The sequence below is a fragment of the Phaeodactylum tricornutum genome, chromosome 32 (genome assembly GCF_000150955.2).
Source record: "Phaeodactylum tricornutum CCAP 1055/1 chromosome 32, whole genome shotgun sequence".
Taxonomy (NCBI): domain Eukaryota; phylum Bacillariophyta; class Bacillariophyceae; order Surirellales; family Neidiaceae; genus Phaeodactylum; species Phaeodactylum tricornutum.
The window spans coordinates 30829-55922 of NC_011700.1; the positions used below are offsets into that span (position 1 = coordinate 30829).

General features: G+C 49.2%; 7 protein-coding genes across 7 annotated transcripts; 5 read left to right on the forward strand and 2 right to left on the reverse strand.

The window, feature by feature from the left end:
- Window positions 1-582: 582 nt before the first annotated feature.
- Window positions 583-3686, forward strand: PHATRDRAFT_50598 (predicted protein; the record flags this gene model as incomplete). The annotated part of the gene is made up of 1 exon (XM_002185518.1): window positions 583-3686. The coding sequence occupies exon 1, from the start codon at window positions 660-662 to the stop codon at window positions 3684-3686; it is 3027 nt and encodes a 1008-aa protein (XP_002185554.1). The 5' UTR covers window positions 583-659.
- A 2585-nt stretch (window positions 3687-6271) lies between these two features.
- On the forward strand, window positions 6272-7706 carry PHATRDRAFT_1758 (predicted protein; the record flags this gene model as incomplete). The annotated part of the gene is made up of 4 exons (XM_002185519.1): window positions 6272-6382; window positions 6431-6865; window positions 7046-7372; window positions 7458-7706. Coding segments are annotated over 4 exons (1122 nt in total), but the record flags the coding sequence as incomplete, so codon positions are not given.
- A 4055-nt stretch (window positions 7707-11761) lies between these two features.
- PHATRDRAFT_24238 (carbamate kinase) lies at window positions 11762-12968 on the reverse strand (the record flags this gene model as incomplete). Its single annotated transcript, XM_002185538.1, has 2 exons — window positions 11762-12605; window positions 12755-12968. The coding sequence occupies 2 exons, from the start codon at window positions 12966-12968 to the stop codon at window positions 11809-11811; spliced, it is 1011 nt and encodes a 336-aa protein (XP_002185574.1). The 3' UTR covers window positions 11762-11808.
- Window positions 12969-13779: 811 nt separating this feature from the next.
- PHATRDRAFT_50602 (predicted protein) lies at window positions 13780-18401 on the forward strand (the record flags this gene model as incomplete). Its single annotated transcript, XM_002185520.1, is given in 6 exon segments — window positions 13780-13836; window positions 13856-14030; window positions 14186-14229; window positions 14504-15985; window positions 16015-17697; window positions 17773-18401. 6 exon segments carry the CDS (start codon window positions 13780-13782, stop codon window positions 18097-18099), a joined length of 3768 nt encoding a protein of 1255 aa, XP_002185556.1. The 3' UTR covers window positions 18100-18401.
- Window positions 18402-18901: 500 nt separating this feature from the next.
- On the reverse strand, window positions 18902-20152 carry PHATRDRAFT_41599 (predicted protein; the record flags this gene model as incomplete). Its single annotated transcript, XM_002185539.1, has 1 exon — window positions 18902-20152. One exon carries the CDS (start codon window positions 20150-20152, stop codon window positions 18902-18904), a length of 1251 nt encoding a protein of 416 aa, XP_002185575.1.
- A 1043-nt stretch (window positions 20153-21195) lies between these two features.
- On the forward strand, window positions 21196-22055 carry PHATRDRAFT_31364 (predicted protein; the record flags this gene model as incomplete). The annotated part of the gene is made up of 2 exons (XM_002185521.1): window positions 21196-21638; window positions 21726-22055. Coding segments are annotated over exons 1-2 (729 nt in total), but the record flags the coding sequence as incomplete, so codon positions are not given.
- A 2107-nt stretch (window positions 22056-24162) lies between these two features.
- Window positions 24163-25056, forward strand: PHATRDRAFT_41601 (predicted protein; the record flags this gene model as incomplete). Its single annotated transcript, XM_002185522.1, has 1 exon — window positions 24163-25056. One exon carries the CDS (start codon window positions 24163-24165, stop codon window positions 25054-25056), a length of 894 nt encoding a protein of 297 aa, XP_002185558.1.
- Window positions 25057-25094: the final 38 nt, after the last annotated feature.

The following is a 25094-nucleotide window of genomic DNA, read 5'->3' on the forward strand; positions in this document are numbered from 1 at the left end:
TAGTAAAGCAATTTGAATTGGGCGTGTTCACCTCCTGGGAATGGGTGGCGCTTTCAAAGATTTCGGTACCATGCAGTAAGGGTGACTGACTCGTCGGAACATTCACACACATTTTTCCACGATTGCATTGGTAGAAAGGATGTGTATCGTTGACGGTAAAAGAGGCCAACAGGAAGAGTTTGGACGCAAAAAGGCACCGATCCTCTCTCGGACTCCTCCTTGCTATTATTACCGAGCTTCGTCCATCCCAATAGTGCTTCTGACAATGAACCTGCCGGGTATGTTTGTCAGTTCTAGTAGAGAGATTGTTCGTTGGCAACCCCTCCATAGGGTTTTATCTCCGTTTGATTTTCCCGACCCACCATGACGAACAGTGTGTCGAGCACCACCGTTCTCCCTTCCCCCGTCGTACCGGAGCCGTACGCGACAGGGTTGACAACAGACAGACACCAACGCCAAGTCTGCTGTCCCACAGACAGTCAATCCTACTTTCACGCTCGCAGTCAGTTCCTCACTTCCTGTTTCGCCCTTGTTACCTAGGTCGGATAGTGTTACGTTGTACCATTGACTTTGAACAGTTATAGCGTGTACAGGTTAACAACAGTAACTAAGCTTTGCAACATTGTCACTGTAGCGTTTCACTGTCACTGTCACGGATCATGTCTGATTCTCCGTCAACCAGGAACGCCGACGATCTGGAAGTTCCTTTGGTAGACGATCGTTCCTATCGCTACTGGACTCTTCCCGCGACGTCCACTGCCGACGTCGTCACAACGGATCGTCCCGGACTCCGCGTCCTGTTGGTTCACGATGATTCCGTCGACAAGGGTGCTGCTGCGGTAGACGTGGCGGTCGGACAGTTCCAGGACGGTGACTTGCCGGGCCTCGCACACTTGACGGAACACATGCTCTTCCTCGGCACGCAACGCTTTCCGCAAGAAAACGCTCTGGACAGTTTCCTCGCCGCACACGGGGGACACTCCAACGCCTACACGGATCTGGAACACACCGTGTACTACATGGATGTGCAAGCGGCACAGTTGGAACCCGCACTCGATCGATTCGGTTCCTGCTTCGAAGCACCGCTCCTACTCGAGAACTGCGTCGCCCGTGAATTGCAAGCCGTCGACAGTGAACACGGCAAAAACAAACAGTCCGATTTCTGGCGGTACCATCAACTCACCAAAACACTTCTGGGACAGCACAATAGTCACGTCTATCAACAATTCGGGACGGGCAATCTAGAGAGCTTGCAACCCCAAGGAACGGCCGTTTTGCGGCAAGCCGTACACGACTTTTATCAGCGTTACTACCACACCGCTCGTATGACCCTCTGTGTCCTTGGCAATCAGGATCTTGACGTGCTGCAAGGATGGGTGGAAAAGTATTTTGGCAGCTTGCCCAGTCAGCCGAGTGACACCTTGGTGGAACCACCCGTGCCGCCGTTGACACCGGTCCTCCCACAACGCGTCCACGTCGTTCCGACACGAGAAACCAACGTACTCGAATTGCAATGGTGCCTCCGGGAAATACAATCTCTCTACCGGTCCAAGCCTACCCGAATACTATCGCACTTGTTAGGGCATGAAGGCCCCGGCAGTTTATTGGCCGTCCTACGGGAACGACTCTGGGTGCAGGAATTGTACGCCGATGACTCCAGCAAAACTACCTCCGCCTTTAGTATATTCTGCGTACAACTCGAACTCACCGTGCTAGGATGGGAACACGTTAACGACGTCGTGGCCACGGTGTATCGGTATATTGGACTGTTGCAGAACGAGATTCCCGCCTGGGTTGCGGACGAATTGCAAACCACCGCGTCTACGCAGTTTCGATTCTTGTCCAAAAGCTCACCCTCCGACACCGTGTCCAGAGTTGCACACCAAATGCAAGAGTTTGCGATAGCGCACGTACTGTCGGGACCGTACCTAGTCTACGAGCACGACATGGCTGCCGTCCAATCCTGCCTCGCCAGTTTGCACGTCGACAATATGCTCGTACTTGTGGCCTCCAAGGAGTATACTGGACAGACCACCGCGACCGATCCGTGGTACGGTACCCAGTATGCCACGGTTGCGCTGGAACCAGACGCGTTGGAAGCGTGGCGTCAAGCGCGCAGCGCTGCGACGGATGGTAGCGGTGTCGATTTCATCGGTCTACATCTCCCTGATCGCAACGACATGCTTGCTACCGATTTTGAGCTCAAAACGTCTCCCTACGCCGTCTTTGCCAAAACGAACACGAACGACAGCAATGGCGACAACGGCAACGTTCCACCCCCGCCCCGTTGCTTATTGGACACAGATACGTGTCGCCTTTGGTACAAACCTGATACAGAATTCCGCATGCCCAAGGTCAACATCATGTGTGTCTTGCGTAGTGCTACGGCCTACGAAAGCGTGACACAGTCTGTCTTGGCATCGTTGTGGTCGGAAACTGCAGACGAACTTTGCAACGTGTTTTCGTACGCCGCGTCCATGGCTGGCCTGCATTGCAACTTTTCCAATACGCGGAATGGTATGGAACTCCACCTGTCCGGCTATCACGACAAAGCTCACGTTTTGCTGCAACGAATTGTGGACACGGTTCGGGACTTTCGGGTAACGCCGGATTTGTTTGAACGTATTCAATCAAAATTGGAACAGCAGTTTCAGGAATTCTTGGTAGCACAGCCGTATCAACACGCCATTTACGCTGGCGATTTGTGTTTGGAAACACCCAAATGGGACATTCACGACCGGTTGCAGTGTCTCGCTTCGCTGACTTTAAATGACCTTCAGCACTTTGGTCGTCACATTCTGGCTCGGTTTCAACTCGAAATGCTGGTCCACGGGAACGTGACCGCGTCCGAAGCGGTTCAACTATCGGATATTGTTTTGCTCGGTTGGCGACCTCAAGCACCACTCAATCAAATCGATGTCCGAGTAGTCCAGCTCCCTGCACAAGGTTCCGAGGGTACGTCGACTGTGCATCGATTTTCCGGCTGGAACGAAGACGATGAAAATAGCTCGGTGTGCAACATTTATCAGGTAGGAACCATGGACACCAAGATGAATGCAACTCTGGGCCTTTTGCATCATTTGATTCGCGAGCCGGCTTTTGGTCAATTGCGCACGCAAGAACAATTGGGATATATTGTTCACACACAGGTCAAAACGAGCGGGGACAAAGTAAAGTCGTTGCTATTCTTGATTCAGAGTGACTCCTTCGATCCGATCCACATGGACCAACGGATCGAAGCGTTTTTGGTAGATTTTCGTCATAAACTGGTGCAAATGTCGGAGCCTGACTTTGCCGCCAATGTTGGCGCCTTGTGCCAAAGCTTTTTGGAGAAAAACAAGAACTTGAGTGAAGAATCGTCCCGATATTGGCACGTGATCACCAACCAAACCTATCGATTCTACCGGATGTCCGAATTGGCGGCTGCTGCCCAAACCGTAACAAAATTGGATGTTTTGCGTTTCTTGGACCGTCACGTCCTGGCAACGTCCCCGTACCGCCGTAAGCTGTCTGTGCAAGTGTTTGGACAAAATCATATTGCGGATCTCTTAGACAAGACGGATGTTGCTGGGGATGGTATTGTTCTTGTCGAGAGCGCCAACGACTTCCGTCGGTCACAGGCGCTCTTTCCTATGCAAGCGTCCGCTTCGATTGAGGATTGGCGATTAGACGCGAAAGACGACTAACGTACAATAGATCGAATGAGCATCTTAGATCCAGAATCAACAAATATGTTGCTTTGTTTATAGTTTTGTGTAAGCATCATGCACAAGTCCCGGTCCGTGAGCATACTACTGCTAGCGGTATGAAAATCTGGAATCCGGGCAAAGTGCTTGGCTTGTGAAAACTGTCGAGTTTTTCATCTCCCTCAACGATGGGCTCGCATTTCGACAACGGAATCGGCGCGGGATGGGTCACGAAGCTACAAAGTGACGCTGGCTGACCGAAAGGACATTTTTGTAAGCTTCATTGCGACATGATTTATGGTACGCTCATTTTGCCCTGTCGGAACAGGCTGACCGATAAAAGTTTGTCCGCTTTGATCAATTCGTGGTTTCCACAATTTTTGATGCTATAGTTCGATGGAGATCTTTATCTTAATATCACGTATCTTTATTAGTTCATTGGACTTGTTATCTGGAATGTCAAGCAGAAGTGCTGGCCTTGAACATCTAACGTCGATTGGTAGTCCTCGCTTCCCGTGCACACGTGTATTTACATTTCCATGTCCGTGCATACAAAAGCAGCTGGTCTTGGAAATGTGTAGCACGCATGGTCCTCAGCCAAGGCCTTATTCATTCCTGAAAAAAATTTACAGGTACGTTAGATCGGTACTCCATACAAGAAACCATAATCTCGATATGCGTACTGCTGTACCAGCTGTCATTTTACAATTCGGAACGTCTGACTGGGAGCTCTGGGAAAGACATGATTCTACATATTATCCCCGCTTTTGCACGTGTTGCTTTACAGTCGGTGACAGCTGCCACGAGACTCATCATGATCTGCGGTCGTTCCATAGCTCTCTCCGAAAGCAATAAATAACAAGGGGCTATCCGAAAGTGATAACGTAATACTTATTGAAATATCCTTTCAAAGAGGAGAGGTAAATATCGTTCTTTCTAAATTTCGGGTATCTGTCGATAAGTAGAACAAAATTGTGAATAATAAGTACATAAGAGAAACCCACGACCAAGACTTTCCAATTTATATATTCTGTCATCCTGAGAATCAAATAAATTGCCTCTCTCTTACAGTGAGTCAAGCTGGGACAGCTTGCAATTTTGCCCAGATTTCCCGAAGCCTGTGCACAAACAACGCAGGTTCTCGGATCGCGCAGAACACGCTCCTGTCCTGTGTGCAACAAGAACCACTCACAGTCAACGAATGTCATCGAACTACAGTGCTCTACCGAGACAGATAGGTGTACACACATACAATCGTAGTGGTAGAGTCTGAGAGTGAGAAGGGAGAGGAGCACTAAAAGAGCTAGAAGAGCCGCAAGGCCTACTGCTCTTTATCCCAAAGCGAATTTTCGTCGATCAGTCTTGCTGGTCGTTCCAATCTGGCTTTATCATTCATTCGCTCCTTCCACAGCTTGGTTGAGTAGACGACTCTCCCGGGCTAGTAATTTACTCGACACTCATTGACGTTATCGAACAGACAAATACATTTGAACATTAATTGCGAGGCGTTTGAAATACAAAGACGAGCACGCTTGGAAGCAATTCAGCTTTGAACAATCAAGCTGAAACAATATTATTGCTGACGCGACTAGGCAAACCATTCTTCCGTCTCGACAGCAAATCGATCATCTAAAACAACGATCCGGACATATTTCTCATTCAACGCCGCTATGGACTCATCACATCCAACTGCTTTCAACAACTTCAATATAAACAACAATACGCCCATCAACATCGATGCTGAAGTCTACAAACGGATAGGTCACCGATTGAGTCTACAGGTCCACGGCGAAAGTTTAACATCTATAGCAAGAAGCGATCGTGTACCAATAACACTACCAAAACCAGAAGTAAAGCTTCTGCAAGCGAGTCCGAGCTCTGGTTTCGAGACGTTTCACCCTTTGGCTCCAAAAGAAGCCAGAGTCAGCAGCAGCGCCACAAGAGAATCCGTCTTGGCTCAAAATATACCATCGACATTATTGTCGCAAGAACAGGGAAGATTTAGGACAAGTAAGGTTGCCAAAATGCGATACGGTGATCATGGAATGCACCATCAGCAATCAGATTCTTGGCTTTGGTCGTGCAGTTTGCTCAAGCATGTGACTGTTGGTGCTCAAGATTTATTCCAACGTTGTCAACAGCGAATTTTCACTCAAACCACGGAAGACTTGCCGACATCATCTTCTGTATCGCCTCAACGACTCGCATTTACTCGATTGGGCTTGGAAGGCACGAATGCCGACGGTGTACAATGTAGCACCAAATGTGTCGGCCATCAACAGGTAAAAGAGGATAGACGTGGCAAAACTCACATCGAAGATCAGTCCGGCATGGATCCTCCATCTAATGGACTGTTGAATGCAGTGTTGAAGGTGCACTCAGAGATACAACCATCGCTGCCGGCGGCAGTGTTTCAAAATAAGGCACGGCAGGCTTCGTTAAGGCCGACGATTGCTGAAAATGGAAATGTCAAGGATTGTAAGACGGAAAGTTCGTCGCTGAAAGATACCTCGGAGGCCGGGATGGCGAATGATGGAGGCGACTCAAAAGTTCCTCTTTTCAACTCCGAAACACGCGGGAAGTGCTTAACGGTACCGTCAGAAGCAGTCGCCAACGACGGCGTTGACAATGTGGAAGGCAATTTGATTATTTTTGAAAACGATACAATATCTGTACCACACCAAAACATTCATGTGGTGGATCCGCCCCAAAATGTTTCAGCAAAAGAACCGGCAGACTACCAGATACAACGTCTGCTGGGCCAAGGAACCTTCGCACAAGTTTTTGGATGTCTCCACGTACAATCGGGTCGAAGTGTAGCAGTCAAAATTGTTAAGAATAAACCAGCCTACACACGACAAGCGACGGTCGAAATTGATGTGTTTCGGGCGCTACAAGAAGACATGACCACTGAAGGGGCTCAAGGGAGTGAATATATTCTGAGATTGTTGTGTTTTTTCATGTACCGGTCGCATCTCTGCCTCGTTTTCGAAATGCTTGGTTTGAACTTGTACGAAGTTCTGAAACGCAGACAGTTTCGGGGACTTCCACTTTCTCTTGTACATCAAATTGTCAAACAGTCTGTTGAGGGCATAAAAGAGTTCTCGCGAAAGAATATTGTTCATTGTGATTTGAAGCCAGAGAATGTATTGCTGATATCCAATGAGGTTGTCGAATCGGTGGTAGCCGCAGGAGAAAAACGACGAGAGGGAATAGTAACAGGTGCAGAGGGCTCGCCTTCGATTGAAGCAACTGTGGCCCTCGATACAGAATGTTTCAATGGAACAGTCATCAGTACTGATGGCGGCGCGGTGAACGTGACGAAAGCGTTATCTACCAAGAAAACTTCGGCCAAGAAGATAAAACTGATCGATTTTGGTTCGGCATGCTTTGAAGGGTATCCTTCCCACACCTACATTCAGTCTCGATTCTATCGAAGCCCAGAGGTACTCGTCGGTCTACCGTATGATTCAGCAATAGATATGTGGTCGCTCGGATGCGTGGCAGCCGAACTCTTTCTTGGCTTACCCATTCTTCCGGGTGTTCACGAACATGATCAGCTAGGCAGAATAGAAGAGATGATTTCTAGGGTTCCCGCTTGGATGCTGGAGCAAGGAGCTAAGACATCAAAGTTTTTCATTAAGTCTCCAGCGAGCGGCTTTTCCAGCCTCCATTTCAAAAGAAACGTCAGTCCCGCAAGGACCTGTTTCGAACGGTCAATTGAGCAGCAGTCCACCAATGCAACAATGGAGAATTAAGACTCAGCAAGAGTACATTGCCTCTCTTTCTCGAGACGATATCCAAAAACAGGGAGGAATAGAGAAGCTTGAGAAGAAACCCGGAAACAAATATTTCAAGCGGAAACGCCTTTCTGATATATTGACACTGCACGGTCAGAACACTCAGAAGGAAGACCAAGACTTGTTACCAGCATTCGTTCATTTCTTATACGGGCTCTTGGATCCAGATCCATGGAAACGGACGACAGCCTTTCAAGCGTTGCATCATCCATTCTTAACCGAAAAATTTCGCGATTTGAAACCGAGGATAAGCACGACGGGCTTGGATGCGAACGAAGCAAGTGTCGCGAATTTAGAGCTCGATGTTGTTTGGCAACCGCCCTGGGATCCTGCGATCTGTAAGAGGAAATTGGCGTATGCTCAAAAAGCGAGGGAGAGACAGCATACCGCCCGGCGCACGCTTTCCGTTCGGGATCAAATTTTTGCCGCTTCCCAAGTGGGGGGCCAACAATCAAACCCTCACATTCATTCAGAGTCGGAACATTTTGATGCCGGATTCGTTCATAGTCAGTCGTTTGCAAAGCCTATTTTCCCGGACCAAAACCCTTCAAAGGCACAAATTATGATGGCGTTGGGTCACGGTACAACGTCGCCATCGAATGGATTTTTTGGTTCATCCAGCACTTTGATGCCGTCGCATTCTCTTTCCGCCTCGCATTTTCGAGCTCAAATCCGTGGCTTCCAGAACGAAACGGGGTTTAGATCGTCTCCGGAGCCTCGAAGCTTTTCTGACTTTATGGATTTGGGCGCACCTGTACCGATGGTCTCTAGGAATTCATACGTAGCTAGCCATGGTTGCCTACAGCAAGAAATACAGTCTCACATTCCCTCCCAGGCACAAAGCTTTACTGAGTGGAGCTACGGTTGCCGAGGACCGCCTTTGTCGGTGGACTTCGCACGTGCGCTCCAGCGACCCGGCAATGTACCAGGCGCCGGATTCGACCCTCCGCCGAGATCGATTCCCTACGACACTGTTGGACCCTTCTCACAGTCTGGAAATGTTTCTGATCAACATGGTTGGCCTGCCCATGGTACACCTGGATCGGGTTTCGCCGTTGGCTCACTTTCAGCGACGTCGATGCAATTTCAGCCTGCTCAAGGCGGTCAACAAAAAAGAGCAGAGGGCATCAGCAATATGGGAGCATCGTCTTTAAGTTCTTCTTCCTTTCCGCATGGAGTGTGGCATCGTGTGGATGTGCCAACGCGATCAGTAGAACCTTCGAATGACTGTATGCCACAATCTGCAGCTCCGACCTTTCGAAAGCAATTGCAGACGGATCAGCGACAAACGTTTTTGCTACAGCAACAACAATTGGCCTTGCTTAATTCACAGCAGCAAGTCCGTTTAACAAACCAACATGAAAGAGGCAGTGTGCACCAACACTCATATCAGCCCCTTTGGAGACCCGATGAGGGGCATCTGAGGACTCCTTTGGAGGCGAATCAACCAGAGCATTATCCTGAACAGAATCAGATCTTTGTGGCCGAACCTGAGGGCTGCAATGTACATCGCTCTTACATGGCAACGAACGGGAGTGGTCAGCCCACTTTGTCGCCAGCCGTTGGGACGTTCAATGAGATATCGCCTTCGATGGGTTGCTACTATCCTGGCCCTTTACAGCTGCACTTGCAGTCGTACACAACATCGAAATCCAGTACGAAGCAATCCGGACAAGATTCAAATAATATACCGCAGTCACGTAGGATCTACAATGGACAGCACCATCCTTACTTAGGAGGAACGAGCATGTGAAAACATGTATTAACGATCAACGATGCTTCCTTACGCTAAGATAAACAACGCAGGTTGACGAAGAAATACGTTTGTTATCAAATCTGAGGATTTACGGGTGGAAGACAAATCAAATTCTTCGAATTCTGTTCGTACCTGTATTGCTCTGATTTTGTGATTGTTCGCTCGACAAAGCGCTTTCACAAGGCCCGCATAGATGTCGATCACTGCGTTTCCATCACTTCTACTTTTGGCGCCGAATCTTTTTTATTCCCATCGGTCGGATGGTCTACGCTCCCCGTCGTGACATTTCCCGTTCTGACTGTGAGCTCTTCTCCCTTGTCCATAGTCATCGTAACGTCTGCATTTTGTTTCGTATCCTTGGCGACCTTGATGGTCTGGTCTGTTGCAGTGGTTTGTGTAGGGGCAGCGTCAGTCGTATTCGTTGTTTGACGTGCCTCGGACAATTCAGATGCCAGAGTCGTTGAAGGAGTGGAGATTGCTTGAGGCGGCTTGCAAGAAGCCGAGTTTAACGTTGTTCCGGCTGGTGTGCCTCCCGCTATAGCTTTGGGTGTGATGGAGGACACCGACGAATTGCTTTGGATACTCGACGTCGCTGGCTTGACGGTCGTGCCTTTCATTGACGACGTGATACTACTTTTTGTCTTTGTTTTCTGCGGACCTGTTGAGGTTTTGCTACTGGACGCTGATGCCCTTGATCCCGTGTTCTTGCCACGCGAGCGTGCCGACGCGGAGTTGGTCTTGCTGCTGAAATTGTGGTCCAGACTAACTCCTCCCACATCCACGTGACAGTTTTTCAAAGCCATTAGATAGACGGGGTCGTATAGGATGTCTGGAAAATCTCGCAACAACTCCTGTAGAACAGCTCGGGCCGTCGTTTTCGAAGAATTCGTGTGTGGTGTGGCATTGGACGTCGACGGTTGTATCGACGATGGCTGCAAGGCGGCCTGGAGAATTCGCGATCGCTGAACACTGGCTTCGATTTCCCGTTGCGTGCTTTGGATCTCATCCAGTATGCCTTGTGGTGTCAGCACATCCGGTCGAGGGACTCCACCGCGACCCACTACGTACCGCGGAGGCGGAGTCGTCGTGGTGGGGCACCCACATTGTTTGGTAATACCGGCTCCTGGACTTGCTCCACAATGCCGATGCAGACGAGAACCTGTAAGACATCGTGCACGTGTTTTCCGTGTAAACTCTGTTGTTGTTCTTGCGTTGCCGGTGGCAAAGGGGGTAAATTGTATTCTAGCTGGGCCGCGGTGAGAGGACCGTAGAGTTGTAGCAGGGCCAACATGTCGGTGGTGGTCTGTTGAAGAATGGGATAATCCGCCAGTATTTGTGTCATGGCCAGGGTTGATTTGGAACACTTTGTGGATGGTGATGTCGTTGCGGTACTGTGACTACCATTGGCGCTGCTAGTGATGGCAGTACCATTCGCATGGGAAAACGAAGAGGCGGGCAACTTGCGCTTTTTGTTTGTCGCCGATGGCACCAGGGAAGAAGGCATCGTTTCGCTAGGATGCGTCGATAGAGCCGTTGTTGTTTTTGTTATCATTGTTGTTGTGTCGGTAGTAGAAGCTGGTAGCGTCGAGTTTGTAGACGAAGGGACCGTCAACTGGCCGGAAGTAGTCACCACCGTTGGTAAACTTTGGGTGCCATCGCCAACCGTCTTCAGGTTTGCGTGAGTTGTCGTTGCGGATGCTGTTGTTTGAGTGACAAGTGTCTTATCGGCGGAGGTCTGAAATATGGGCTTTGCAGCGGCTGTTTCCGGGGATGCACTGCCTGGAACGGTGCTGGCAGTGAGCGTCTCCGCTTTTGTAGACAATTCCGTGTCGGCTGGAGCTTCGCTGGAAGTGCTCGCTCCCATAGGAACAGTCGATCCGAGCGCTGCGTTGGATTCGGTCTGTGATTTACAATCACTGCTACTGATACCACTGCTATTAGAGGTAGTGGTGTTCATTGGTGGTTTCTGCGACTGCTCCGTGGACTCTGTCCTCGGACGATCGTGGAAATCTGTGTCGAACGGAGTTGCTTCTCGCAGGGCTTTAGGAGGATGGCTGCAACTGCGAGCCGCGTCAATTGCTTTGGCCTCGACGGTAACGCTGACGGGCGTGATACTTTCGTTCCAAGTCTGCGTCGTCTTACCGTTGGTAGTGTTACTAGTGCTACTACTATTACTGCTACTCGTCACCATGGTGATCTCGGGACGCACAGACGTTCACGTACAATTACAGAGCAGTCACGCGACTATCACAAGTCACTCGTTTTGCACCGTACCATATCCGTCTGATCATTCGGTGAACAAACAAACCCCACAGAGAACCATTTACTCATCGACACCTAGATTTCGGACAAGCTGACACAAGAAACTGTCAAATGCAAGGCAGTAGCACACGAGACGACTGGCGTCAGTTTACGGATCCTCCCTCGGTCTAGTAGAGAGACAGTCGGAACTATTCCTGCCAAAGCATCTATGGTTGGAATGAAGCCGACTGCCGTCGAATGGACAGTTTACACTGTTTGACGTAGGCCGGGTACTACTGACTTAAACCTAGAATTTCTGGACGTTTTAACCGTATTTGGGTGGATCTCGGGTCAGCTTGGGTGGTTTCGGCGTTCCTTCCTCGTGTCGTTCCCGCCAGACTACGCGCGAGGGGACGTCGTCCTTGATGATGGTTCCTTCTTCGTTACTCAACATCTTGGCGGCATCCTTCAAGTCACCAATAATGGCGTACGCTGTCTGACGGTTTTTCGAATTCTCGACAAAATTCACGGCGGCTTCAATTTTCGGTCCCATGCTCCCGGGAAATTTCTTGCCAGCCTTGGACCCAAGCAAGTACTCGGGCGTGACTTGCGCCATTTCCTGGGCATCGACTTTCCCAAAGTTCTTCCAAATTCCGCCCCCGTCCGTCAGAATGATCAAGCCGTCAGCTTCCAATTCGAGCGCGAGCTTGGACGCGCACGCGTCCTTGTCAATGACGGCTTCCACTCCTTGGAGTGTTTCCGGCCGCGACGGCACGCGTGAGACGGGTACACCGCCACCACCACAAGCAATCGGCAACACGTCCGGCGAGTGTTCGAGGAGTGTCCGCACGGCCTCGACCTGCAATATTTCCATCGGCGGAGGACTGGGCACCACGCGACGGAAGTACTCGCCGTCGGGCTTGACAATCCAACCGAGTGACTCCGCCAACGCGTGTGCCTCTTTCGGACCGTACACCGGGCCAACAAATTTGGTGGGATTGCGAAAGGCCTCCGATTGTGGGTCAACCACTACTTGTGTGACGATGGGGACGGCGGTGCAACCCACCGACGACAAGGCTTGTGCCAGTACGTAGCCAATCTGACCCGTACTTTCCGCACCCACTGCGAGTTTGTAGAGAGAGAGAAGGAACATGGTGTGAGAGGACTTGTGGGATGTGTCGCAGTCAGATGTGTTTACTCGCTACAGCGGCTACTTTTTGCCGTCGTAGAGGCACCAAGTAGTGAGTAGGTATAAGACTCCTCGAACTTACAAACGTCAAAGGTTGCCGCCGATCGTTCCAACGCCAGCTCTCCTACTTGCGGTCCATTGCCGTGTACTAGAACCACTTCGTGTTCTTTCGCGAGCGCCGCAATGGTTGGTGCCATATCGGCACTGGCCTTGAGCATATTTTCAATCGTCAAACGCTCACCCCGACGCTGCAAGGCGTTACCCCCCACGGCGACGATCAAGCGATCCGCCAGCATCGGAGCCGCCGAGTACGTCCGCGACAGAGTCAGTCCCACGGCGGGCACTCGGGCACCGTGCGAAACGACTCGCCGAGAGAGAAAGGTTGGAATCATTCTTGCCGTCTTTTCGCTGAATATGGCGGTTTATGCCAACGACGAGCAGAGAACAATCACGGTTCGATACGGTAGGCTAGTCTTTGTGACGCTGTTGCACTGCTGGATATTGCACGGGTGCCATGTAACCGTGTCCTACTAACAGGAACAGTACCAGTAACAGCAACAGTGAGCCCCTACCAATTGACAGGTACCCTACTTCCATTTATCTCGCTAGTAGCTCTAGCTACTAGCAGCGGCGAGTAGATACAGAGATACGCCGACACCCAACTTCCTGGATGAAAGTGCGACCGAATGAGTGGCGGAAACGAAGGCAAGGCCAGACTACATAAATAAAGCCAATCCGATAGATGTCAAAATGACAGGAAGGAGCTAAAATGTCACTGTGATAATCAATGATTTGTATACGCACACACGACATACGACTCCATTACCTGTTGGGATGTAACATTGCCTCTGTGTGAACAATTCACTATAATGCTGGTTCCAAAAAAAAAAAATGGATTGTTTGGCCGCGCCGAGAACTAGAATCCCTTCATAACATCCGACCTGCAAGTTTTTATGGCTACACAAGTAGCTATTGTCAGTAAAGATAGTTTTAATGACTGCCAAAGCGTCGAAAGTCTCTCGGAGATGGAAGTTGAATGTCGGCCATAAAAACATTAGCCAATGAAGAACAGATCCAAAGGAAAGGATCCATAAACGGAGAGTAGACATGAATCTTAGAGCGTTTCTATGGAAGGCCCGGCTCTTTGTTTTATCCTTCTTTAATGTCGTTAGTCGTTTCATAGTCTCTTTTTATTCCAGTCGCGTTTTTGTATCTAGGCATCAATGTCCAGTTACTATATAGTCCCGGAAAGGCAATTGAACTGACACGTGAGCATTTTTGGGGCGGGCAACCCAACGACAGTCCCGTTGTTTGTTTTGCGGGGGCAGCCCGAAAGAGTTTGGACCCCCAACACGACCGTGAACTATCAGTCCCCACAATACACATTCATGAACTACCTAGCCAATCTGATAATAGAATCTGCGCGGCGGTCCAGTTGTGCAATCTAGAATAGAGGTTTTTCCCAGGAGTGTCGTCTTTCCAAGTCGCACCGGCAAATACTGTCTCGGCGCAGCCAGACTTTTCTGGAGCACCTTTGGTAAAATTAGTGAAGAACCGGTACGTGAGACTCGGAAGGCAGGAATGCGTATCCACGAGACTTAGTGTGTCTCGGTTGACTCCAACCGTGTGTGCAACGTTTCGATTCTCGGGTCAGTATCTCCGCATACACTATCTACCAGATCGATCGGCTGTCGTAGTAGTAGTTACCTCCACCGCTTGCCCTGCGGCTTACTCGCTGCGTTCCTGGAGAGCAGCCGCGGAACTGTGAGTCTCTACCTTATTGTGTTTGGCGTGTCTCACCTAGCAAACAATTTTACTCAAGCATGTTCAGTCTCTTCTTTTGTTGACCCAGCGTAGCAACGCCATGTCTTCTGCTGAGCAGAAACTTTCATCCGACTCGTTTTCTGTCTCAAACTTGAGTCAGCTGACCGAAGAAGTTGATAGTCTGGATGGTAGCTATGAAACCAGCCGCTTTCTGAGAAAAATGCCCAGCCAATCTCGCTCGTATCCTGCCTCGTTTTCGAACAACCAACGGCACTCTCGCCTGCCCTTTTCGACTATTGGTCTTTACGGAAGGGATAGTCACAAAGAAACTCTGCAGGCTAGGTTTCGAGATCAAGCCTTGTCGGTCGAAGGAGGATCCACGTGTTTGGTTACATTGGCTGGTCCAGCGGGGGCGGGAAAATCTGCCCTTGCCTCGCAAATGGAGCCGTTCTGTGCCGACTATGGCGGCTTTTTCGTGTCAGGAAAATTCGACGCTCATCGTGTTGGCGAAACTGATCAGGATCCTTACGCTGCGATCCGTGTGGCTTGTAATCAGCTAGCGGAAAAAATATTGCGCTGTGATCAGGACCTACTCTCTGAGCGTTGTGACACCGACTCTCAGCCGCTCTCTAGAACATCCTCCACGGTTGTTCAGCCATCGACACATTCTTCAAAAAGCATCAGCCAACAAGAGGAGCAGATAGCTGCCCGAAATTTTTCCTTTACAGATATTCAGTCCAAGCTTCAACAAGAATTAGGTGACGAAGACTTGACTTTGCTACTGCGTGTTGTTCCAGTGCTGGCTGAAGTGCTCGGACTGAATCGCAGCACCATTGTTGCGCTGGACCGCCCTTGGGACCAAGGAACTGTAGAAGCCACTGACGTCCAAGCGCAAAAACACCGCCTGTATAGTTCATTTCGCCATTTTTTTCGCACTGTTGGAAGTTTTGGAACGGTCCTCTTGGTTTTGGACGATGTGCAGTGGGCCGATGCTGCCAGCTTGGAATTAATCGAATTTTTGGTCGCTACTGAAGGTCCCACGCGGGAAATGAGGCAGTCGACTCGGCTGATGCTCATAGTATCTTACCGAGACAACGAAGTTGACGAGGATCATCGTTTTGCACAAATGATGGATCGGTTGAAGAAACGGGATCTTGACGACGTAAATAAAAATGGCAAAGCAGTATCTCATATCGAAGAAATTTCAGTGGATAATCTGTCCGTCGCGGAAGTCACAGAGTTCTTGGCGGATTTGATGTGGATTGAAGAGCATCGAGTTCGTCCATTGGCGGAGCTTGTCCACGGAAAGACTTTGGGCAACGCTTTTTATCTTATCCAGTTCTTGACCTCCCTTGTGGATGAAGACATTCTACAGGCAGCACCTGGAAGTCGCTCCTGGTCGTGGGATATGGAACGTGCTGCCATGCACATTGACGCTACAGCTAATGTTGTCGATCTCATGCGTGTGAAACTAAACAAAATGCCTCGCGATACTCGTTCCATCTTAAAGTTACTTTCATGTTTGGGATCCACCTTTGCACTCAGCATAGTTCGTATTATTATGGACGATCGTTTCAGGAACCAAATTCATTTGATTTGGGAGAGTCGGCTCCTCGAGAGGCCCCATCGACTGGTCGTAAAGCACTTGAATGTCTCGAACATTGCGTGATGGAAGGATGGATTGTGCGCTTACGACGGAATTTGTACCTTTGGGTGCACGATAAGATTCAGGAAGCTGTGCTCTCGCTGATTGAACCCGCATATTTGCCTACGTTGCAACGTCGGATTGGTGAATTATTACTGGACAAGCTTTCCGACTCGGAGCTCGAAGGCAATGCATTTGTTGTGGCTAATCTGTTAAATGCTGGTATTCAAGGAATGGCTCTGTCAGCGGCCCGGCGTATTCAGACTGCAAAAACAAATCTTGCTGCTGCGAAAAGGGCCATAGCTTCGGCATCGCTTTCGTCGGCCGTGCGGTATCTAGAAAGAGGCATTATGGTAGTTCCCGAAGATCACTGGTCTACCCACTACAAGTTCAGCCTAGATTTGTTCTCGACTGCTGCTGAAGCCGAGTATTGTATTGGAAATTTCAATAGAGTCCAGAGGTATTCCGGTCAAATACTGGCTCAGACCCAACGTCCATTGTTGGATCATAGACGAGCGTACAATGCACTGATGGATGCAATTGGTTCGCAAGATCAACATCTTGAGGCTGCGAATTTATGTTTGGAGGTACTTGAAAAGCTTGGCTGCCCTTTCCCAAAACGTGGTGTCGGACTCAAGATCGCTTTTGGATTTTTAAAAGCAAAAGTTTCTGTCAAAACTATATCGTCCGAGCTTGTGTCGAAAATGCCTGTTATGACAAAAGATCTGGAGCTCTGGGTGATGTCATTGTTGGATAAATTATTTACGTTTTTGTACCTAGCCGGATCTGAGATGTTACCGCTTTCGGTTTTGAAAAGCCTTCAATGGACTCGCAAAAAGGGTGTTAGTGAGTTTTCTCCTTCGGCTTTTGCTCGACTGGGCATGAGTTTTACAGCTTTTCTTGGCGACCCCCAAACGGGAAAAGAGTTTGCGGAACATGCTTTGTCGTTGCTTAATAAAGTGAAGTCCGGCAAGGCTGAATCTCGAACACTTATGCTTGTCCATTCCTTCGTCATGCCATGGTCATGCCCATTGAAGAAAACACTTGAGCCTTTGTTTCGGGCTTACGAAACAGGAATGGCTACCGGATTTTCAGAAAATCCGATGTGGTGTATTTATTTTATGAAAGAGCACAGCATCCATTTAGGGATTCCGATTAGCAAGGTTTTAGCCGATTTTCCCAGTCTCATTTCTTGCATGGACAAATTTCAGCAATTAAGGCAGCGGGACTGCTGCAAAATTGTTGGACAGGCCCTGCTTAATCTGTCTGGACAAGGAAAAACACCGTATGTTCTGACGGGTGAACTCATGAATCAGGATCTGATGTGGAATGCGGCCATGGACGCCAATGATGTGGTAGCCATAGCCTCTCTTCAGCGCTGGCGATTGTATGTAGCTTTCTACTTCGAAGAATATCAAATAATGATGCAGCTACTGGAAGACACAAATCTGGGGTCCACAATTGAGAAAGCGCAGCCTGGATTGTACGGGCTTTGTCCGATGATCTTCCATAACGGTCTTGCTTGTATATCAATGATGCGGGAAACAGGCAACAACAAATACACCGTATGGGCGAGAAGATTCGCCAATACTATCAAGAAATGGGTAGACAAAGGCGTGAGTCAATGACAATAGCGACGTTTTGGCTACACTTCTGAATGGAGACTGATACTTGTTTCTTGCCTTTCGTAGAATCCTAACGTTAAGCACTATGACGCGTTGCTGAATGCAGAATTGGCCGCTCTCTTCGGGAAACATTCCTTGGCCATGAGATTCTTTGGTTCCGCCATTCTATTTTCCGGTAGCGGTGGCTTTAAAAACGACCAAGCCTTAGTATACGAACGTTTTGGTGAATACAATCTGAAGCAGGGCAACGTCAATGAAGCCAAGTACGGACTCGAGCAGGCAATACAACTGTATGAAGCATGGGGCGCGCATGGCAAGGTCAATCTTATCAAACAGAAGCATATCTTGCTATTGGCTCCGCCAGTTGAAATTAATGTTTCGATCGATGAATAAGGTGGTGATACCCATTTGCAATGAGGCTTGAGAAGCGCAGGAGGTGAATTAGCTGTTTGAATCACTGCCAGCTCTATTCTACCCTACCAGCAGAGCTTTATGCATTTACGTAGCCTCTACCTATAGAGCAATTGACACGGACGCTTAAGAGCGTTAGTCGTATCAAGCACCAAACAATGCTACTTTGCTGATAGAATGAAGCCAGTCTGTTTTTGCAACCATTTACCCGACTACGATTGCTACTGTCAAAATTCTTGCTGTAAATGCAAGATTGCAAATTTTAAATTTTTTACTAACATTTCCGAGGTAAATTTTTAAATCTCATTCTCCACTGATCGACAAAAATACTCGTGGTCTTTCGTGACAAGGGATCCAGGGCAAAACTCAGTGTTGGCGTCAATATTAAAAGAATCCCTGTTGTTCACGGGAGGCAAATATAAGATTTTGCGCTTCGACTAGAGCAAGGCGATCCTTGTCATGGACCTTACATGCGGAAAAACCTTGAGCGTTGAAGTGGCGATGTAAAGCGAGGCACTCCATATATATGGGTTCCGGCGACAGGTGCAAAATTGAGATGCTCGGGATGCAAAATCAGAGGCTTGACCAATTAACGCAAATTACTTTAGCCATTTTGCTATGATAAAGCAACTCTTTACTGCATTGATCCTTTTTCTATTTTGAAATACATGGAATGTTGGTTTGAGTTCCCTCAGTAAACATCACACTTCAGCTAAATGTATTCCTACATTAGAGTTGGATTGAATCTACTACTCAAATTGTAACTGCATCAACCTTGATAAAGTCAAATCCCCTTGCCTTTTCCTTTGCCTTTTCCTTTGCCTTTACCATTAGGTGATTTGTTGGAACCTTTGCCTTTAGAGGAGGCATCTAAGCCCTTGCCCTTTCCTTTGCCCTTTCCCGCCTCGCCGTTGCCAGAGCCCTTGCCCTTTGAGGAGGCGTCCAAGCCCTTACCCTTTCCTTTGCCCTTCCCGTGGTCGCTGCCCTTGCCGGATTTGCCACTGTCGCTGCCCTTGCCGGACTTGCCACTATCGCTGCCCTTGCCAGACTTGCCACTGTCGCTGCCCTTGCCAGACTTGCCACTGTCGCTGCCCTTGCCGGATTTACCACTATCGCTTCCTTTACCGGACTTGCCACTGTCGCTGCCCTTGCCGGACTTGCCACTGTCGCTGCCCTTGCCAGACTTGCCACTGTTGCTGCCTTTACCGGACTTGCCACTATCGCTACCCTTGCCTTTGGAGGATACACTTGAGCCTTTGCCGGACTTGCCGCTGTCGCTGCCCTTGCCGGATTTACCACTGTCGCTTCCTTTACCGGACTTGCCACTATCGCTGCCTTTACCGGACTTGCCACTATCGCTGCCTTTACCGGACTTGCCACTGTTGCTGCCTTTACCGGACTTGCCACTATCGCTGCCCTTGCCTTTGGAGGATACACTTGAGCCTTTGCCGGACTTGCCGCTGTCGCTGCCCTTGCCGGATTTACCACTCTCGCTTCCTTTACCGGACTTGCCACTATCGCTGCCTTTACCGGATTTGCCACTATCGCTGCCTTTACCGGACTTGCCACTGTTGCTGCCTTTACCGGACTTGCCACTATCGCTACCCTTGCCTTTGGAGGATACACTTGAGCCTTTGCCGGACTTGCCGCTGTCGCTGCCCTTGCCGGATTTACCACTGTCGCTTCCTTTACCGGACTTGCCACTATCGCTGCCTTTACCGGATTTGCCACTGTCGCCGCCTTTGCCCTTGGAGGATACACTCGAACCTTTACCGGACTTGCCACTGTCGCCTCCTTTGCCCTTAGAGGAACTACCAAGGCGTCGGACAGCTTCGAATTGGTCAGCCTTTGGGGTGATTGCCGTGACTTTTGTCGCGGGAACCGCGAATGTATGTTCTTGAGTGTCTTGATACTTGTGAAGCGAAGCAGCGTTTTCCCTAGACGCATCGGTTTCCCTATTCCGCAAGATGGTGGTGGTACAGGAAAAGAATAGCAAAGCTGCTAGCCCACCACGGAACAAGGCATTATTGATCATGATGTTAACTAGAAAACGAATCACTCGGAAGCGATGAGCAATTTATGGTTGGAAGTTGTGAACGCGTTGATGCGAAAGACTGAATTGAGAGTTGTGCGATGGGTCGATGGATGCAAAATAAAAGTGAGGAGCGGGAGCTGCGAGGTTTGAAACGCACTCTTGTTTGATTTCCGTTGCGCTGCGAGGGTTCTTGCTCGATTTATGACCGTTTGCCCTTTCTCTTCTTAAGGAAACAATTTTCAATGACAATTTTCTCCAGTTTTATTTAACTCACTCTTATGATATAGTATTTGGGTAGCAGTTTCAGGTAGTCAACATCTTGGACGAAATTATCGGATCAGCGTCTCGAACGAGGAGCTTGTATCGTGGAGCGGAGGGCCTTTTGCCTCCAAATTTTCCACGGAGTCGCGTATTGGTTCTATCAGACAAAATAGAGGATAGATTTTTGAACTGGACGAATATGAAATCTACGGTATGATATTTTGCATACATATGCACTAGTTGTTATCTTAACGTTGAAGTTTTCTCATCCGACTCCCAAAACTACAAAATACTATGAGACGAAAAGACACGATTGATAATCCGTGCCAAATTAGAGAAAAAATAAACACTTCAACGCTTTCGAAAGAAATTTCGAGTGACATTTTCAGTTTGTGGTGGTGGTGTGATGGATTGGATTTTACACTTATGGCGATGAGCCGTAAAATATGAGTATATATATATTCCTACATATATCAATAAATCTCACAGTCACGAATCGGACGCAATGCCGATTCGGTTTGTAACTTTAAAGTGCAAATTTACGTTTCAAAGACCCAATTTCAATCGCATGAGTTATTGGAGAACAGAGAATGGCCGTACCTTCCTATATACTAGGAAATGCATCCTGCTCAGAAAAACCAAGCCTCGTCAGGACCTTCGACGATCCACCAGTGTCGACCGCCAATCTCATCGTTCGGAGAGACGGACGAAGAGAACCTTGTAGAAGAATGCACTTCGCTGGGGAATCCCTTCTACCGCGTAAGGTCACGGGATGCGTGGACTGCGTACCTAGATTCGAATTGATTGTGCCTGATCTGTACTCATCATGTCGTTGACGAGTGATTTGGCAGCTACTAGTAACAACAAAGGCATTGCCGCTCGTAGTGTCAAGACACTACACGTGGCTCCCATGATCCGAGTCTCCACACCCGAATTTCGCGCTTTCGTCCGAATTCTGACCAAGAAGGCAACTTTGTGGACGGAAATGGTCGTCGACGAAACGCTGTGGTACCATAGAAACGATCCCGGAGCCTTGCAGACTTACTTGGGAAGCTTGAAACGAACCGATTCCAATGATCATGAGATAAGCGCTCAGCAGCGCAATCCCATTGTCTGTCAACTGGGCGGAATCACACCAAAGCACACAGCCAAAGCGACCCAAATTATCACTGCCTTTGGCTACGACGAAATTAATCTCAACATGGATTGTCCCAGTGCCCGTGTAGTTAACGATGGACTTGGCGGTACCAGCTGCTGCCAGACCGTCACCGAATCCAACACTGGATCGAACACGACAAATTCCCAATCTCAGTCTCCGCAACCGCGTCGACGACGGCAATTTGGTGCGATCCTAATGAAAGAAACGGATCGGGCGGTGGAGCTCGTTAAAACGATATGGGAGAATACGCACTTGCCCGTGTCCGTCAAGTGCCGGGTGGGAGTTGACAACGAGGATAGTTGGGAATTTTTGGAGGCTATCGTCCGATCGCTGCGTCCCTACTGCCAACGCTTTTATATACACGCACGGAAATGCCTACTCCAAGGTCTGAGCCCGGCCCAAAACCGTATCGTCCCACCCTTGAACTATCCCTGTGTCTATCGGCTATGTGAGTCATTTCCAGATTGCGAATTTTACTTAAATGGTGGCCTACCGGGCCTGGCAACAGCACGGGCTATTCTCTACGGCACTTCTTTCAGACCTCAGTCCTTTGGCAAAGAGGATGTGCATCGGGACTCGGCTACGCCCACGGTGCGTGGTGGCTGCTACCAAAATGCACACCAAACCATTCCCTGCAACATTTGCCAGTTGTCCAACGGATCCTGTGTCGCACCGCCTATATTGGCGCCAACCAATTTGCAGGGGGTCATGCTGGGTCGGGCCTGGATCGATCATCCAGCCCAGTTTTGGGACGTGGATCGTTTCATTTACGGTTGCGATTACAACAACAATTCCGAGACTCCCTGTCGGACCCGTCGAGATGTATTGGAACAGTACCTGGCATATTTAGAACGCATTTATCCGAGACGGTGCTGTGACAACAATCCAACCGTGACTACACGGTTACCATCACCAAAAATTCAACACACACGAGAGCATTGTTTCGTTTGTGTTCAACTGTACCAAAGGAATCAGGGAAAAGCCACATTAGCACAGATCGTACCGAGTAAATGGGCGCTGAAAGCACCGGATCAAATAAAAATTTCTTCGCGGGTAGTGGACCGATCTGTACAGCCTGTGTTGGGTATTTTCTTTCAACAGCCCGGTGCCAAGGCTTTTCGACGGGCGTGTGATGCTTGGAGTCGGGATCTGACGTGGAGAAATTGCGGTCCGGCCACTTTATTGCGAATGGTGTTGTACGAGCAAGAGACCTTGATTGCGCCTGCCTTGGACCGCCCCTTGGTGCGCACCGAAGAGTTGCGCGAGACCGATGTTGTTGCACACGCGGCTCCTCCAACCGCTACTTTATGCAGGACCGGCTAGCTAGTATTGCATACTTTTTCTATGGCAGGAATGGTCTTGGAATACCGTAAGCAGCCGTACACAATTGGATTGTATCCGTCCTGGCAATACAGGATATAATAGAATGCCATTTTGTTGACAGTTTAGAGCATCGCATCTATCTTCGGAAATGCTTCAATTGCCAATATGAACTGTTGTCCAGAGGCTTCGTAGCTACCACCCTCATACTCACACCCGACGTAAGAAGACTATTGTGGTCATGCAAGAGTACTCGACTCCGGAAGAGTGCAGCTCTTACGATTGTGGGAGCCAATTTGATGTTTGTAGATGTGTCTCGTCCGGCATGTTCGTTTCGGTTCACTGTCAGTACCTTGACATCGTTCTTTTTCGTTAGTTGGTTGGTACATGCCGTTGGTGAATGATTCCGGTCCCGCCGGGACACGGTGGATTGATTCCGGACTGTGACTGAATGCACATGGCAATGAGAATCGCAAACAAGCAATCCACAACGTCCCATGACGGAGTGTCCGGAGGAACGCCCTCTGATTCGTGCAAAGCATAGGTGGCTGGATGGCTCAGGCTTCCAATTCCCTTTCGTTGGGTTTCTTCGACGTCCAATCGGACCGGCGTGCGTAGAAAGAAGGGTCGGCGTTTTTCGAACACGTGGTCGAGCTCTTCGCATCCGGCATATGATCGAACACGCAACGGACATTATTGGAGAAAATAACTCCCAGAAAGATTGTGCTAAAATATTGACCCCCCGAACGGCGCTCTGCCTAGTTTCCGGAATCGAACGGCGTTCGACGCAGCAACAGAGCTATATTCTTTCCGTTGAGAATGTTTTGGTATCCATTGAAATTTTATTAATTACAGAAACATGTGTAATCATAGGATGGTGAAAATTGTCGATAAACTTCCCACGTCCGCGTTTGGGAATGTAGAATTTAGAGAAATATGAAGTGTATTTGCCCAACGTTCCGGATACGTCGGCCAGACGGTTGTTGTGGTCCCCGCATTCCTAGAGTGTCCTCTGTCCTCCTACACCAAGGAACTCCCAATCGGACGGCTCTTTCGTCTTTCTTCTTGCCCAACCGAATTTTGGATCTTCGTTGGACTCTGAAAAACGTGTCATTCGTTCCCAGTCGAAGGAAAAGCAACAACCTCTTCTTTTTCGCCAACTACACGAAACTAAACACCAAAGTATCAAAATACCTTACGAACTCTGCTAGACTGACTACTGTGAGTTCGATTTCCTTTCAACGCTGTTTTCGTTGCTCCGCATTTCCGTATGACACGCTTGGTGGCTTCCGTTCTTTCGTTGCGCACGATTGCGCGTACCTTTCCCGACGTGGCACATCGACTCGCCCACCGCGCGATCGGCTCCAAAACGGGAAAGGTCAAGTTCTATCTCCGCGACAAGGGCTACGGCTTCATCACGGCCGACGGCGCCGGAGATGGCGACATTTTCCTGCACCGCACGGCGTTCGTGACGCACGTTCCCCCGGAGCACCTCCGCCATCCCTTTGCGCGGGAGCACGAACGCGTTAGTTTTGACACCCAGGTGGATGCTAGCAGCGGACAAACCCGGGCCGTCAACGTCACGTGGATCAATGGCGAGCCCATTCCTCCGCTGCGCCAGAATTTCTTGGGCACCGCGTGGGAACGTGTTCATCGTGATTTGGGAGAAGCCGTCTACCGGATCTTGTCCAATAAAGTCAGCGAGAATGCCTTGTCGGAAGCGGAACAGAACGAAAAGATTCGGGACGCTTATGCATTCCAACAGACGAAAATCGACGAGGCTCATCAACTTATTGTCAATTTGGGCATGGACGTTGCAGACTTTCCCGTCTACCGATCGGAAAACAACGGTCGAGTGCTTTTCAAGCATGTCAGGGACGAAGATGTCATCACACCCGACCGTGTGATCTTGGAAGGAGCTACTGAAGAAAAGGAGCCAAACATTGTACCCGACCAAGTGAGCTTTGGAGATGCTGCTGACAGCGACGAGCCAGGCAACAATGTAGCCGACCAAGTGAGCTTTGGAGACGCTGCTGACAGCGACGAGCCAGACAACAATGTAGCCGACCAAGTGAGCTCTGGAGACGCTGCTGACAACGACGAGCCAGGCAACAATGTAGCCGATGCTGTGGAAAACGAGACGGGAGACGTCGAGGTGAAATAAAGTCTACTACCACATGAAAGGGAGGATGACCTAATAGA